General features: G+C 63.3%; 2 protein-coding genes across 2 annotated transcripts in view; one reads left to right on the forward strand and one right to left on the reverse strand.

The window, feature by feature from the left end:
• Positions 1-17296, reverse strand: part of MCPH1 (microcephalin 1) — a 129304-nt gene that overhangs the window by 46323 nt on the left and 65685 nt on the right. The gene's annotated exons all lie outside the window — the stretch shown is intronic.
• Positions 1-17296, forward strand: part of ANGPT2 (angiopoietin 2) — a 40942-nt gene that overhangs the window by 11095 nt on the left and 12551 nt on the right. Inside the window, 4 exon segments of the mRNA XM_036011794.1 lie at positions 10634-10789; positions 13334-13455; positions 15100-15332; positions 17144-17274. Of these exon segments, the coding sequence (XP_035867687.1) occupies positions 10634-10789; positions 13334-13455; positions 15100-15332; positions 17144-17274 (642 nt within the window).

The following is a 17296-nucleotide window of genomic DNA, read 5'->3' on the forward strand; positions in this document are numbered from 1 at the left end:
GTACACCCACCCCTCACCCCACATCCCGTGTGCACACCCACCTCACTCCCATGTCCCGTGTGCATACCCCTGCACTCCCACATCCGGTGTGCACACCCACCTCACCCCTGTGTCCTGTGTGCACACTCACCTCACCCGTGTCCCGTGTGCACTCACCTCACCCATGTCCCGTGTGCATACCCCTGCATTCCCACGTCCCGTGTGCACACCCACCCCTCACCCCCAACTGTCCATGAGTACCTCGCGCCCACGTCCTGTGAGTGTGTTGTTCCCATGAAATGAGTCGGTTAAGATGTCCTCAGTGATTTGTGTAATAATGAGTGTGAAGAGGAGGTGGTGTGCTGTGCTGTCACTCACAGAGCACCCGGTCTGCACAAACAGTCGGCTCCCTGGAACCTGCACGCAGCGGCTCCGCCGAGCCCTGGGGGCCCAAGGGGTGCTCACTCGCCGACAGAGAAGCACCTCTCGAAACGATTCTCCCCCCGTTGAGTTGTGAGTAAAAATTCAGCACGGAGGAGAAAAAGCCACTTCTGAATGGCATGCTTTTTATAACTTGTGGCAGCGAGCGACAGGGACAGGAATTTCCCACTAGCTTCCGCGGGAGCAGACGCGCGTGCCGGGCTGTGTGGGGGGAGGGGCCGCGGCAGGCCTCCGCTCTGGGGCTCGCCGTGGGACACGGGCGCCGTCACCACCAGGGCTGCCGGGCGCCTCGGCGCTGCAGCACCTCGGGGAGTCCCCGTGCTGTGACACTGGTGCGGCTCGAGCGAGCGGGGGCGGGGGGCGGGGCAGGCCTGCAAGCTGCCGGTGACGTGCAGAAACGAGCAGCTTCCGTCGGCATGGGCACAGGCTCTGTGTCTCCACCTCACCACCCAGCATGCGCCCGCCGGAGGCCCGTGCGCCCGCTGGGAGACGCAGGGCCGATGGGCTGGCCTGCCAGGGACACGCTGTTTTTCTTAACGGTCTCAGGAGCGGGAGGAATACTCAAGTACACGTCTTAAAGGAGACCTTACATACCTTACCAGCTCTTTCTGATTTACTGGTTTTCCAATAAATACCAAATCATGGCGATGGCCATTACAGACAGCGTCTGGACTCGGGGCCGGGGGTGGGGGGTGGGCGGACGGCGTTTGCACCCAGAAGTGCCGGGTGTGAGGGACTTGACCCCTTTCCCAGCTCATGGCACCCTCGGGTTCCCAGAGAAAAATGTACAGCACCTCTGGGCCAAAAGAAAGGCCAACAGTTACATGTATTAAGTAGCCAGGTCCAAACAGCACACATACTTGTGTCCTGACAATCAAGGAGCCCGCTAAAGCCCCGAGTTCGAGTTCACGTGAACTGAGAACAGAAACACGACACTCTCCTTTCCTGGCAGGCAGGAGCCCCAGCCGCCTGGGGGTGGGCTCTGTCGGCCAGCGGGCACTGCCCGCTTCTCCCGCTTTGCAATCGGGCGGGGCACTTCAGGTTCCAGGGCAGCTTCCAGGGCAGCTTCCGTGCCGCACCGGCTTCTCACAACGGCACCCCCCCAGCCCGGCTCTGCAGGGTGGGCCTGTTCAGCCGTGGGGAGCTGGGGAGCCGTGTGGGGCCACGCAGCCATCCCCCCACCCCCAGGCTGGCGGGTGCTCAGGAGCACTGCGTGCTTCCCGGGACACGGAGCTTTCCCCCAGGCCCCCGTGAGCTTGCTGGGGGGCCCAGCAGCCGCAACGGGCAGGCGGGGGGCTGGGCTGACGGCGCCAGTCAGTCTTCACACCGACCTGGCCCGGCAGGCATCCCCACGGCCCGTGTGCCGACGACACACCTGCAGTGGGACCGAGTGGGCCTGGCGGCCAGCCCGGGGGCGAGCTGGGGCCCCCGAGGGGGTCTGGGCCCCCCGTGGGTGTGGTGAGGGTGACTCCGCACCAGCTTCAAAACCCAGACGGGGTGGGCCTGTTCCCCGCCTGAATCCAACCCGAGTAAAGCCCCTGGACTCAGGGTTTCTGCTGTTGCCCAGAGTGGGCAGCGCTGGACCTGGACGACCTCGAACACGACTGAACTCGAGGGGCTGGCCCGCCCCCCCTGCCTCGCGTCCCCCCGAGTAGCTCCGCGCCGGCTCCGACGCATTTGCAGCCCCGAGACCCGGAGGATGAATCATTCCCTTCCTGCGCTCTCAGCCACTGGGCTCCGGCAGAAAGCAAAGCACCATGGCTCAGACGTTTATTTATTTGTTACTTATTTTTAGACTAATGGGAACGGCATGAATTCTTTCTCGGTCTTCCAAGAGCAAATGCCTTTTAGGCTTGATCCGGAAAGAACCGAGTTTCGGAATGTTCAGTCGCTGCTTTACCTAACCGAACGCGCTTAACCCCCTCCGGGCAGCTCTCCCCGGCGCCCTCCGATCACCGGCCCGAGTGCACCTCTGCCGGCGGCCCGCGGGGGCAGCCCGGCGGGAGCAGCCCGGCGGGAGCGGGGCGCAGAGGACCAGGGGGCCGCTCAGGGCAGCGAGGGTCACGGCAGACCTTGTCAAGGGCTTCTCTGTCGACGTGCTCTCCTTGTAAAATTCTTTCTGTGCAGGTCTAACGGGCAAGAAATGGCCGCACAGAGTGTACGGGCCTTAACGACAGCCTCGAGAACCTCTGTCTGAAGTAGTTTATTCCGGCCAGGGGCTCAGAGACGGAGACGAGACCTCTCCAGCAACGCCCCCCCCTCCCCAGGGACTCCTTTCAGCCCCGAGGAGCAACCCCCCGCCCACACCCCCTGCCCCCCTCCCCCACCCCCGGTGTGGCCTGCGCTTGGACCTGGGGTGACGGGCTCCGGGAGCAAACGTGCACTTGGGCGAGGTCTCTGGTGCTGCGTGCCCGCCTCGGCGGCATTTAACCCTCAACAGCAATCCGCTGTATTATTTAAAGACGGAGCCACAGGGCATTCACCCATCAGATCGGTTCCCACGGAGCAACGTTCCACGGCAAAGCGCAATTCCGTTGCGAGCAGAAGCCGGTGGAAAGCCGGGCTGAAGGAGGCGTCGAGGAGCGCCAACTTGGTGCCTCGCAGCCGGGCCAGAACCGCAGCCCAGAACCCGGGCCCAGAACCCCGGTCCAGAACCCGGGCCCAGAACCCTGGCCCAGAACCCGGGCCCAGAACCCGGTCCGCGCCCTCGGGGTTTGGGGAGCTCAGCGGCTCAGCTCACGGGAAGCCAGGAAGGAGGAAGAGGTCTGTCTTGGCGAGGGGCTCCCTCCTTATCTCAATTTAAACGAACTCCTTCTGGGAGTGGAATTCTATGGGAAACTACTTTAAACCTATAGAAATAAATTAGTGAATGTTTAAACTCCGTGTGGGGTGACGACACCTTTGCTTGCTGGCCAGACTTTCCCCTGTACACCCCTCAGCCACTGCAGGGCACAGCCCTGAAACAAGGGGTGCACACAAGCAAGCTCCCCCAAAGGGGGGTCCGGAACCACATCACCCCGGGACTGGCACTGCGCGGAGCGAAGTCTGGCGCCAGAAGACACTCTCACTTCCGGCCGGGAGGCCAGGGAGACACAGACAGAGGCTCCCAGACCCGTCCGTGCCCCAGGCAGGCCCTCCCGTCTGGGAGCCGCACAGTGGGGCCGCCGTGCACACAGTGGGGCGCAAGGCTGCCGGAACATCCCCTCCACCCCGAGGCACGGCGGGGCACGCCAGGCTCGTCTGGGCCTCCCAACGTGCACGGAGCCCCGGCCGGACCCCAGCGTGTCACGTGCGAGGGGCACGCTCTGACGCCTACTGAATGCACTTTCTAGCAAATTTCAGACCCAGGAACGAAGATACACAGAGTTAAAATGAGCAAAAAAGAAAAGCAGCCACATCCCTCGGGCACTGAGCACTGCTATGCTGCAGTGTCTACGTGGAGCGGGTTCAAAATAAATTAACGTGCTTAACAAGCGCTTTACAGCCTGAGAAATTAACGTGCTGAACGCAGCCCAACGAGTGAGTTATGAAAAGAACCGGTCAGCGTTAGAGCCCTCTGCTCCCGCAGACCGCGGGCCAGCACTCAAGTCCTCAGAGTGCGAGCACGCGGGTCACGGAGTCATGTAAGCAAGCGCACACCCATGGAAACTGTGCAGCTCAGACACTTGTGGGGAGGAGCACGGAACCAGAGGCCACACGCGAGCTAACCAGATAGCACGGAGAAGGCAGAGTCTGCCTCTGACACGGCTCGGAAAGGAGAGCTCAGGCTGTTACAAAACCGGAAAATTCACGAGCCTCGGCGGGGGCTGCGGGAGCCTGGAAATCTGCAGGGAGAGGACCCAGGGGCCAGTTCCCAGCGCTGTCACTGCAGCCACGGCCACCTGTGGTCTGAGCGGCTCCATCCGCAGAGGGAGGCCGAGGCCCACGGGGGCTCAGGGCCCGCCCGCTGGGTGCGAGGGTGTGCAGACGGGAGCTGCACCCCTTCACTGGAGCCCAGGGTCCGGTCTGCAGCCCCTGCCGGGCCGGGCCCAGAGGAGGCACGGCTCAGCCGAGGGCTGTCAGCCTCGAGTGAGGAAGATGGAACACTCCGACGCCGGCCGGCCGGCCGAGAGTCTGCAGCGGGATCCCCCGTCTGTCTTCCCCGCTGGAACTCCCTCCACCCTCCCGCCTGCTGCCTGCCGGCAGGAGGAGGGGAGCAGGCCATGGGAGGTCGGAATCCTGAGATTTCTCAGGCGTTCCCAGGCCCCTCCCCCTCCCCCTTAAAGCAGCAGCAAGGCTCCCTGCCTGCCTCACGGAGAACCAGTGTGTCCTGGAAGTGTCTTCGGACAAAAACCCCTTAAACTCCTTCAGCCTTCTCTTTTCCTGCCAACCCAGCACAGCGATGGTGACAGAAAAATAAACCAAATAAACCCGGGAGCGCAGCACGCTCTGGTAAGAGGGAAGGGGCCGGCAGGGACAGATCAGAGCCACACACGACCTCTGGGGTCTGAGCGCGTGGGCACAGAGTGAGGGAGCAACGTCGTCAATGCTCCCTGGTCGGCACCTTTCCTGCGGCGAGTCCTGCGCGCCAGCGCCGTGGTCAGAGGGAGGGGCCGGGTGCCTGGGGACCCCGGTCCTGCACCCTCACTCACGAGAGCAGGGACTTGGACGGTGCTGTTCGTTTCTGACCCCTCCCCCCAGCTCCAGCAGGCCGCCCTGAGCCAGGGAGCTGCAGTGCAGGGACACGCTGACATGGGCGTCTGGGACGCCTCTGCACACACAGGAGGACACAGGTTTGTCCCCAAACACGCACGTCTCTGGGGAGACACGTGTCAGCCTGGCTGCCGCAGGAAAACACGGAAGCGTTCCCTGGTCTCCCCGCTCGGTGCGCCCTCGCTGCAGGGGCGGGCGCAGCCCCCTCTCTCGGGAGGGGGAGGCCCGGCACCGTGCGGCCTGGGGTCCCGGGGCTCACGCGCACCAGAGCCGTGCTCCGGCCGCTCCCACGTGGGACAGCGGGGGCGCCGCTCGCCTTACGAGAGAGAAGTGTGACGTCCCTTCCCACCGCCGTCTCTCCTGAGCGTGTCCTGAGCTGAGGAAACTTTCCCGGGACGCAGGCCAGTGTCCCGGGTCTCCAGTGGGGGCCGGCCGAGCGGAAGCGAGTGCCCCCCCCCCCCCCACCATGGCAGCGTCCCCCGGCACCAGATCGCCGGTGTGAGTTTTACTTGAAGACCCCATGCTGCCCGGGACCCCGGGGCCAGGCCACGCCAGCCTCATCGTCCGTCCCAGCGCCCCCCGGGGGGGACCCGCACCGCGGCAGCACGAGAGTCGGGGGATGGAAACACAGAGCCGGCGGTGCGCATAGCGAAGTGCTGCGACTGTTCTCGCTGTGCGTCGTCGGCGTATTCCTGACCTTACAGTGCTCGCTGCATCTCACTGCTCTGGGCTCTCAGCTCCCTGCAAGGCGCTGTGAGCCGCAGCTGTCTGGGGCAGCGCGGAGGAGAGGTTTGGGTCAGTACATGCAACACCAAGCTCAGGAGCCCTCTAACAGCCTCCCCGGTGCAGCCCTGGCAGGTTCGATTCCTGGTCAGGGCAGGTGTGAGAAGGTAACCAATGTGTGTCCCTCTCTCTCTCTCTCTCTCTCTCTCTCTCTGAGAAATTTAAAAAAGTTCTCAGGTGAGGATAGAAAAAAAGAGAAATAAAAGCCTCACGGGGTAACCCGTGACACTTTGCCACGGACACAGGAACGTCCCCGGGGGACCCCGTCAGTGGCGCCTGGACCCACAGACCAGCGCCTCCCCGGGCGCGGTCAGGCAGGACGAGGGGCCCAGGTGCTGCTGCACAGCCAGTGCGCACAGCCGCCACGCCCCTCCCTCCCTCCCTCCCTCCCTCCGCAGGCTCAGTGCCAAGGCCCCGGTGGGACCCCAGCCTGCCGGAGGCCCCGGTGGGAGGGGGGCCTCCGCCAACACCTGGTTTCTATCGAGACTTCCTCACACTACACGGAATTTCACTGGGCAGACTTCTCTCCTCCTGGGTTTCAGCCATGGACGACAAAAACCAGTTACTAAACAGAAAGGTTTCTCGCCTCCTGGGTTTCAGCCGAAGACGACAAAAACCAGTTACTGAACAGAAAAGAACTCGCGGGCCTGGCCCAGGCCCGGGAGACGTCCAGGTGCGCTTTCCCGCAGGTCCGGCAGGCCTGGCGGGGGGGCCTGGCGCAGGCTTGCTGGCCGCTCAGGGACCCAGGGTAAGTTTGTCCCACACCCCAAATCCAGACGTGGCCGCCAGTCTTTGGAGGAAAAACAGATTCTCTGGTCACAAACCTCCCAGGAGACAGGATCCGCGTGAGTCATCCTCACGTCCGGGCTTTCTGTTAGTAAAAACGACCCCCCCTTCCCTACTGCCCGGTCGGTGGTCCGTCTGGTGTTTAGGGCGCTGCCATCCTTGGACCCCCATCATGCCAGCTGGGGGACGTGCCCCTTGGGGCTGCCGACGGCTGGAGGAGGGCGGAGCGGCCTGCGGGCGAGGGGCCGGCCTGCTCCCCGTCCCACTCCTGCCGGCCCCCCCTCCCCCCGCCGGGCAGGACCCCGCACACCGGGCTCCCGGAGTCCCAGCAGCGCAGACACTGCAAGTGGCCCCCAGACCTGCACTCCAGCTGCAGCGCCTCTCTGCTCTGGAAGCGCCCTCCCCGCGCCCCCTTCCAAAGGCCTTAAGGTGACCCCACGCTGCAGGTGGGAGACCTGGGGTCTTCTTGGGAAGCGGCAGGAAAGGCCTGATCCTCGACGCTTCCCTTTCTGTCCCACTTTCCGCCAAAACTCCGATCGCTCGGCACACGGGTCGCACTGGCCACGCTGAATCCCCCGGCGCTCTGCTGCACAGACCGTACGAGGGACTGCGCACATACACCGCGTGCACGGCACGCACACACACGCACACACACACACACACACGTCTGTCCTTCGCCTCAGTGTAAGGTGAGCCCGCCCCCCACACACACACCGTGCACACACACACACACCGTGCCGTCCTGAAGAGCTGGAAAGCAGGGACTTCAAAAGCACTTTGCGTTCCATCGTCCTCAGGCTCGGGAGAAGTTACGGCAGTAAAACCAAGAAATTTTATTTTTATGTATCGGGTCTTTTATAGCTCCAGAGTCTAATTTTAGGCTGGAACACGACTTCAAAATGGCAAATTATACACAGCCCTGTTACATCTGCCGATGTTTGTAAACACATGCGACCCAGCAGTCCCAGACCCGGGGCTGGGGAAGGACCACGGCATCCCCCTCCCCTCTGGGCGCACATGTCCGAGTGTCAGGGGAGAGAGTGAGTTTTCTTTGCTCTTAAGCACTGAAATCGATACGATAACGGCTTTTAATTGTGAATTATCACTTTGGAGCAGAGACTTGAACCACGCTCCAGCTTGCATCTGTCCGTCCTAGCTCCCGACTTCCCAGAATAAGTCTTTCTAAATACTATTTTTGCTCGGTGTTAAGAGTAAGCGAGATAACTTCTCTGGAGGACTTGCACAGCTTTAGCTCCAACCTCACAAATTCCAGTATTCCCTTGGTGGTGAATGGGAGTGGGAGTGGGCGGGGCGAGCGGAAGGAGTCGCAGGCTTCTGTGTCCAAGTTCTTCTAGATGGGGTCCTGAAACCGTGCGAGTCACGATCCTTAAACACAGGGGAAGGGAAGAGGGAAGGAATTTCCGTCTTTCAGCGAGAACACGGCCACTAACGAGCCTGCGCCTGCCGCCCCTGCCAGCCAGCCGGCCGGCGGAGGGTTAACGGACACGGCCCACGTCCGCAGGGAGCTGGCGGGGGCTGCCCCGGAGGGGACGTGACTGCCCCTGCTGGCCCGGGCGGCTCGGATTCTCACGGAGGAGGAGGGGCGGCGCGAGGAGCAGAGGCCTCCACGGCCGGGCTGGACGAAGACTGGGAGCTCCAGCAGGTGCCGGGCTTCCTGCCCAACGGCCACGAGAGAACCGGGGGGGGGGGGGGGGGGCAGGCCCCCTGGCGCGGGGAGATGGGAAACGCGTGGGCGTGGGGGCGGGGCCCGCGGCCCGCCAGCCCCGGGAGCCCGACGCTTACAGCTCCACCGCGAACCCTGAGGCCCTGCACACGGCCAGAGACACAGAGCGCAAAGCGTGCCGACACGGACGACCCTGGGCCGCGGGAGAAGCGCCGCGCGCCCTCGCTCCGGCCTCCGCCAGGCCGCGCCCACGGGGCGGGGCTCCGCCCGCCGACGGCGCCGTCGAGGGCTGCTCCGCCGTCCGAAGAACGGCCCTACGGGCGGTTTTGTGGTCGACTGCTAATCACTCGGGTTAATAAAAACATTCGAGCTAGAGCTATGCGACAAAGAAGTAAACATAGGGTCCCGTCCTCATCGTGCATTCCAGACCAGCGGCTGGAACTGCGGCCCCGTCACCGGACCGTGCAGAACGCGGAGAAGAGATACAGCAGGATTTCAAGTGCCCCAGGGGATCCACGCGCGACGGCGTCACGAACGCAGCCCGACGAGCCCTGGCCCGGCGGCTCGGCCGGTCGGAGGCAGCGGGGAACGCTGTCCTGTGCGCCGAGCGGCTGCGGGTTTCACCCCCGGCCGGGCGCGACCGGAGGCAACCCACAGAGGATCCTTGTTCACGTGGGTGTTTCTCGCTCTTTATCCCTTCCTTTCTCCCTCAAATCAACAAATACACTCCCGAGTGAGGATGAAAAGTAGTAACACACAGCTTAATTACACGGGAGCGGCGCAAGCGTCCCTGGACACCCGAGCAGATAAAAATGTGGCGCACCCACGCGAGGGAACAGCACGCCGCCACGAAAAGAGCGGAATCTCGCCGTCTGCAGCGGCGTGGGCGGACCTCCGGGGCGCCTCCCCGAGTGCAGCCAGGCAGGCAGAGCACGTGCGATTTCACCGACGCGTGGCGCAAAACGAACAGGCACACGGCGCGGAAACAGAGTCACCAGGGACAGGCCGGCGGATGGGCGTCCAGGGGGCGGGGTTGCTAGGGGGCGGGGTTTGTCAGGGGGCGGGGCGGAGAAGGGGGCGGGGCGGAGCAGCACAGACTGGAAGAGCCATGCAGACCGGGGTCCGGGGATGAGAGGCCCGGCACGGGGAACGCAGCCCGTGACGCTGGGATAGCTGTACCGCCTCGGGCGGGCACTGGACTGGGGGCTCCCTCTGTCTGTGATCACACAAGTGTCTGACCGCCATGCTATGCATGGACACTAACAGAACATAATACCGAGTGTCAACTGAAAAAACAGCCCTCTGACCAGTCAGAAACTCTGTTTCATCCAGGAGGGCCCTGGAGGCCCCGCAAAGGTGAGCCACCCACGTGGGGTCAAAGGCTGGAAGTAGGGAGCAGGAGGGGCCTGCAGCCCGCCCCCCACCCCCTGCCCCCGGCCCTGCGTGTGCGCAGTAAGCTGCATCACCTGACGGCCAGTGGGACGGGCACTGGACCAGCGGGGGTGCAGTCAGCTGCTCCACTCTTGTGCTCACGCTCATGACACAGGGAGCTGGCGTGCCCGTGGGCCCCAGGGCCTCAGGCAAGAGGAACCGGTTCCGACCGGCCCGTGAAGTGCCGCGGTGCTTGTGTGGGGCTGAAACTGATGCCGAACTGACGAACCCCTGACAAATGCGCACACGCGAGGAAAACCTTGCCAGGTCTCCTGCGTGCTGGACTCTTAAGAGGGCGGGGCGCCGGAGGGCGGGGCGCGGGGCCTGCCCAAGGTGGAGCTGAGGGGTGAGGCGCACGGGTGCCGGCGAGCCCCCAGGTGAGCCTGCACTGCGCACCGTCTTCCGAGGTCCTCGCTTCGAGAACTAAGTCTAGATGGTGGCAGAACAGGGAAGCTGCTGAGAAGCACATTCCTGTTCCCTGCAGACCGGGGCAGAGCTGTGGCAGGGCAGCGGGGGTATAACCGGACGGCCCCGCCGCCCGTCCATCCACCTGGAGACGCAGCCTCGCGCCCGCCCCACCTGCCTCAGCACGCGCTCCCAGTCCGACTGCTGCGCACCAGGTCGCAGGGCTGCCCGATTCTGAGTTAGATAAAGTCACGCTGTTTCATTCCTAGTAACTAAAACAGAGTCCGGCAGAGTTTCAAACCCTGAGCAAGTCCCAGGCCGCCCCGGACTGACTGGTCAACGGCGGGGCATGCGCTTGGTGGGGAGAGTCCCGCGTCCGACTGGCGGCTGCCGCTCTGATGCGTGTGCGTGTCCGACGCGTGTGTGTTGCAGCTGGAGAGCTACATCCAGGACAGCATGAAGAAGGAGATGGTGGAGATGCAGCAGAACGCGGTGCAGAACCAGACGGCGGTGATGATCGAAATAGGCACGAACCTGCTGAACCAGACGGCCGAGCAGACGCGCAAGCTCACCGACGTGGAGGCGCAGGTAAGTGCCCAGAGGAAGCCGTGGGAAAGGAAAGGGCGGCTGGGCTTGGCAGGGAAAGGGGAATTGATATGGATTTACGGCCGTGTGACTAATCGGTAAAGACGTTTGCACTGTTAGTGCTGAGGTTACATCACGTTCACTCTATTACGGACACTCGGTCATTTGCACAGTCCTCGCACTCGTGACCGCAAGTTAAATGCTCCCCTGCCGCCCTGGCGCTTTCTGGACTCGGGACATGCTCTCGTCAGTGCGAAGGCCACTTCCCGCCGCGCGGAGAAACGGCCAGCCCGGAGGCAGAGGGCGGAACCTCCGTCCCTCAGTCTCCCTCTTCAGTTAAGGCAGGGCCTGGGTCTCCGGGAGCCCGTGAAACCAGCGGTGGCGTGAGTGCACCCAGTCCGTGGTGAGAGCTCATGCGACTCGCCCTGTGTCAGTCCTTACAGTCACCGAAGGGCCGGAGGGCGGAGCAGGCGCACACGGTGGCAGGAAGCAGCACGCTGCACAGAGCGCCCCCTCGTGGCCGAGCACGGGACGCTGCGGTGGCGCCCATGCCCCTCCGGGCTGGAGGGTGGCGTGGGCGAGGCCCCGGACGGGTGATGCCAGTGAGGGCAGGGCCACACGGCCGCCAGCGACCGGCGCCCCACTGCCGCCCTGAGAGTCGCCGGCCGAGGCAGGGAAAAAAACAGCGGCGAGGCGGGGGAAGCCAACGATATTTTTATCCGAGGCCAGAGTGAAAGGCGTTTGCCTACCAGATCTTTCCACACCATTAGAACAGCCTGGGAACAATGTAAATATTTTACGTGGCGGACTACAAAGAGGCGATAAAAGCCGAGAATGAAAGTGTATAAACTGTAACCCGAGATGCGATAAAAACTAAGAAGGAAAACACAGGAGCACTTAAAAGCGAAAGTGTCACTACGCCCACAGGCGCTTCTGAAGACAAACTGGAACCACCGAGTCGCACTCACCTCCTTCTGAGCGGGCCGGGGGAAGCCCGGCTCCTGGGTGTGCCAGGGCCAGGGGCCAGGCCTCCAGGCGTCCTGTCTGGGTCAGACTTGCCGCTCCCACAAGCTGTTTTCAGTTGGGTCCGTGCGTTTTAAAGACCCCGCGAAACTGCACACCCTGCGGACGACAGGCGCACTGGGCGACGGCTGGAGAGACCAGCCTGCCGCTGTGTCCACCGGTGAGTGAGGACGCGGACGAGCCTGACGCCGGGCCCCACGCTGCGGAGCCCTCTACTGGAAGCCCCCTCCTCGGAGCATTTGTGGAGCGGTTGCTGCGTGAAGCGGGTTCAGTGCGAACGTACAAGTTTCCGCACGGAGCAAGACTCTGCCAGCCTCTCAGACGGTCCCTCTGGACAGCGGGGGGTGGCTGGAGGGCCACGTGAGAGACCACGGGAACGTGGATGGCCCACTGTGGTGGAGGCCTGCCGAAGCCTTGGTCAGCACCTCGGGGGTCCTGAGTCAGCCGGGACCCACTTGTCCCCCCGCCCCCCAATCCTATCATAGCTGTCCGAGTTGCAGGAGGGACCCGACCTCCCAGCCCCGTCAGCAGGAAGTGGCGCAGCATGTGGGGCCCCCCCTACCCCGCGATGAAGGCGGAGCACCCCGGCTGCCCGTCACGGGAAGCCCGCCCCGCTGGTGGCCAACCCGTGACTCACTCACAGAGCAGCGCTCTGGGTGGCAGCGCAGGGCGGGCGCTGCGGCTCTGCACCAGACTGTCCCTAAGCTGCACGAGGGCCGGGCCAGCCCTCCAGCGAGTGACACACACCCCGAGCGAACGCTTCTCGCACGGACCTGCCCCTGGGCAACAGCCCTGCCTGCACTTCCCGGTGACTCCACGTCCTGAGACCCCCGACCCGGAGGGTGCGAGGCGTGGCCTTCTCCTGCTGGAAGGCCGCCAACGCGCAGGAGTTCGCCCGGAAGCTGCGGGAGCGCACGGGGCGGCGGCACTGCGGGGGCACAGGTCGGACAGGCCCCCAGGTCACCCCAAGCTCCCGAGCCGGACTGGCGCGTCACTGCGTCCCGGCTGGACACGACTTTTAGGACCAGAAAGAGGAACGAGGAGAAGAGGCTGCCGCAAGTGACCAGGAAACGCGGGCATGGAAGCCTGAGACTCTGACCACGTGACAGCCGGCCAGCCGGCAGGAGCGCGGCCCCGAGTGCTGGGCGCAGGCTGGGCCTCTCTCCGTGTGCCAGCCACTCCGGCACGTTGGTGTGACCGCTCCGCCCCCCGGCCAGTCTCACTCTGTGACCTGGCCGCACGTGGCAGGATGGGGAAAATGACATTACATCCTTCGACCCAACTACCACTGTCCAGAACCAGTGAGCACTTTCCACAACGAAGACCTGGATGCAAACCTTAAACAACCCGATACGACCCAGGAAATGGAGAGTTTCCCGATAACGAGAAACACGCCCCAGGGAGAGAGTTGGGTAAATGCATCACGCCTCAGGTTCGTTCTCCTGGGACCCAGGTAGAGCAGTGAAAAGGAAGTTCTGTCTGATTTAAAAATGGTGACCAGGAATTTTGTCTTGTTGCATTTAGGTGTTAAATCAGACAACGAGACTCGAACTTCAGCTTCTGGAACATTCCCTCTCCACAAACAAATTGGAAAAACAGATTTTGGATCAGACCAGTGAAATAAACAAATTGCAAGATAAGAACAGGTAATAAAAGTATAAAACAATTTATAACCCAGAATTGCATGCTTTCTAGATACACAGGACTGTTTTATGTGACTATTAATTATACTCTTCCAAAATGCTGAGTTGCTTCGTTTAAAACGTCCCAGGGGTCAGGGGCTCTGTGGCAGGGGGCCGGTGAGGGGTGTGGGGGAGGAAGACCCTGAAGCAGTGCACAGGGGCCGGCACAGCCCTCCAAGCCGCACTCCATCCTGGTCGGCAAACGTCTGCCTGGAGGCGCGGCTGGCAGCGGCCGAGCCACACGGGCCCGCCCTTCCCCCCAGCACCTCGCACCGGGCACCGTGCTGTTCGCGGCAGCATCGCAAGTTCTTGCTGTGAAATCACACGCTGTTCTCATCTGTTTCACCCCACGTACACTTGACCTTTGAACAACACGGGGGTTAGAGACCCCAAACCCCCATCCGTCAAAAATCCCCATGTGACGTCTGCCTCCCCCCGAAACTTAACGACCCTCTGAGTCCCCCAGGGGTCAGCTGCAGGGGCCCACGCCCCGCCAGGCACCGGAATCCGGGCACACTAGTGTCGTGTGCAGAACAAGGTGCCGAGGTGCACGGCCGGCCCCCCGCACCCTCACTCGAACACAGACGGAAAACGATGCAGGGGTCATTGGGGAAAAGCCCGCACGCGGCTGGACCCGCAGTTCAAGTCCGGGTCGTTCAGGGGCCAACTGGGTTTGATGTGATCTCCTGGCGTTAGAAAAGCGCGACTGGCCTCACAACCAGCGACGGGTCCCGGTGTGTGTTGCGAGCCGTTGCTCAGGAGCGGGCCCCGGGGTTCCTTGGGGCTGCACCCCTGGGGCCCGTGCCTCTGCGGGCACCACGTGGCGTCCTGGGGGAGCCAGCCTGGTCCGGGCAGGCCTGGCCTGGGCTTGCCTCGCATGTACGACGGACTCCTTCTGGCCATGATGCGGCCGCCGGGCTTGTGTAGTCTGGGGAGGGGTGAAGGAAGTCTCCTGAAGACACACCCATCCCTGAGAGTTCACACGCTCGTGCACACGCTCGTGCACACTGGGGGCCATGCGACCGCCCGGCCCGTCCGGCCCCCTCGTCGAGTGTCACCGGCGACAGAAGACAACGTCGCTGTGAAGGCGGCAGAGGGGAGCCAGGTGCCCGCATCTCTCAGGTGCCGGTGCAGGTCGGGCGCGGCGGGAGGGTTTCCGAAGCGAGGGCCTGCACCCGAAGGTGCTAGACGACCTCAAGCAGGACGCCAGCGCTCTGGGCGCCCATTTTCAGGTCCCCTTCTTCTGCTGGGGTCCCCTTGGTTTTCAAGGTGACGAAGGAGACACACAAATCGACACGCAGCCGATGTCCCGGGAAACGTTCAGAAATGACGAAGGCGGACGTGGTGCCGCTGACGCCAGCCGGGTGCGGACGGCTGCGTCCCGGTGGCTGATGACTCAGGGACGGGCGCGCTCACGGGAGCCCAGTCGGCCGTCCTGATCCACAGTGACCCATGGGTCACTGGGGGAGACGCTCGAGCCCCCGCCGCCGGGCGTCTGACAGTAACTGTCGGCGCCGACTCAAACCGCAGCTGACCGCGCAGGCGGCAGGAGGCGGGCGAGCTGTTTCCGAGGCCCTGGCCTTGACCGCCGCGGCTCCCCCTCCCCAGCCTCCTGGAAAAGAAGGTGCTGGACATGGAGGACAAGCACGTCGTCCAGCTGCAGTCCATGCGGGAGGAGAAGGACCAGCTGCAGGTGCTGGTGTCCAAGCAGAGCTCGGCCATCGAGGAGCTGGAGAAGCAGCTGGTGAGGGCGACGGCGAACAACTCGGCCCTGCAGGAGCAGCAGCGTGACCTGGTGGAGGCGGTGCGCGGCCTGCTGACCCTGGTGTCCGCGCCGGGCTGTGAGTGACGCCCCCGCCCCGCCCCCGCCCCCTTAGGCTCTCGCGCCCCTTACACTCAGTTCCAGCGTGCGTCCCCGAGCCCTGGGAAATCCTCCCCGTTCAGAAGGCGGCCCCACTTGCCTTACCCACTGGCTGTGAGAGCTTCACAGGGTCTCAACGTAGAACCAGTGAAAAGGGAGAAAGTGGGAGGAAGGGGAGATATATTCACACAGACGGATTGTTACGAAGGGAGACACCCCAGACATGGTTTGACGCCCGGGCATCAAAGAGCCTTAAGTGGGTCCATCCCGTCACTCACGAGACCTGGGGCCAGGCAAGTTAGCAATGTGTTCAGTGGGGAAACAACAGTGGACCCACCCGATTTTGTTCGAAGGAGCTAATGCTCGCAGTACCTGGCAGAGGGCTGCGCTCCTCTCCAGCGGACCCTCCCGTGCCCTCTGACCTCTGCGGTGCCCTTTCACCTTCCACTCCTCTTGCACCGGAGGGACGAGGGCTGCCTGTCCAAGGGCCCCTCAGAGGTGTGACACCCCACCGCTGTGGCGTTTTTAAGTTCTTTCTTGAACACCTGGGGTCTACTTCCTACCATGGTGTATCCCGTACTGGCCGTTCAGCTTGGACTCTCGGACACAGACACGCTTCACGTAAGAATCTCGCCGGGACACTCGTTGTTCCCTAAGAGCCGTGCTCTCACCCGTGCCCCGAGCCGTGCAGCGACTCCTGCTCCCACAGGAACCCGCAGGCAGGGCCTCTACCAGCCGGGGGAGCGGACACTCACAACCGCAGCCCGTCCCGCTGAGGCTGGGCGGCAGGCCGGCTCCCGCCGGGCTGGCTGGGAGCAGCTGGGGGCCCTCTGACGAGAGGCTCCAAGTCTTACAACGTAGAAAAAGGGTTCTTTCCGAACCTGCGTAGAGCAGGAACAGGGACCTGAGGTTGTGCGGCGGGACTGAGATAGTGCGAGGTGTCTGTTGGCTTCGAGGAGCCACAGCCCAGGGCGCCGCGCGGCCCAGGGCCTGGTGGGAGACGCGAGCCGAGAAAGGTCCCCCCCCAGAAAGGTCCCCCCGTGGGGCCCACAGCAGCCGGGCCAGGCGCCGTGCGCAGGGGGCCCCTGGGAGGACACACAGGTCAACACCTGCCAGGGCGTGTGCGCGCGCGTGCACACACACACACACTATTTTTAACAGGATGAGAAAAGGCTGGGAAGCCTGAAAAAATTTCACGGTCCTGGAGTTTTCAGACTCAGATGAAGAACTGGAAAGGCGTACCTAGATGATGCATGTTGGGTTCCCCTTTAACGCAAACTATTAGGAGACAGTGGCTAAAAACCCAAAGACCTGTAAACGTCTTAAGCCCCGAGTCTAAAGGGCCATGCGTGCGCAGGCGCGGCCTCGGGTGTGCGAGAGCGCAAACACAGCCAGGGCCCGGACCGGTGAGGGGCGGGGCCCAGCCACGCAGCCCCCCTGCGGGCACCGCTGCGTGCGGCGTGTGCTGTCCCCTTCCCCCGCAGCAGCCTCGTCTGGGTCTACCCCAGCTGGAAGGTTTTAGAAAGCAGCCGTTCATCAGGGCGGGCTGTGAAGTGTCGCATTCCGTGTAGATCCAGAAGGAGGCGCGCACTGCGGGTAACAGTCGCTGCGGGTTCGGGCAAAGCAGGCGGGAGGAGGAACTTTTTTGGAAAGGTTGAAAAAGTGACACATCCCTTCGACTTGCTGTAAGGATTCAAGTGTAATAAAGCTTCCCAAAGAGTGCCTGTCAGAACCCTCACCTTTCCTCTTTCCACGGACCCCACACAAATGCTCTTCTGTCTCCCCAAGCAGCGAAGACCGCCGCCGCGGCGGCCAAGGAGAAACAGACCGTCTTCAGAGACTGCGCGGAAGCGTTCAAGGCCGGCCGCACCACCAGCGGCGTCTACACGCTGACCTTCCCCAACTCCACGGAGGAGGTCAAGGTAAGGGGCTGCCCGGGTCTCC

The sequence above is a fragment of the Phyllostomus discolor genome, chromosome 11, assembly GCF_004126475.2.
Source record: "Phyllostomus discolor isolate MPI-MPIP mPhyDis1 chromosome 11, mPhyDis1.pri.v3, whole genome shotgun sequence".
NCBI classification, from domain to species: Eukaryota; Metazoa; Chordata; class Mammalia; order Chiroptera; family Phyllostomidae; genus Phyllostomus; species Phyllostomus discolor.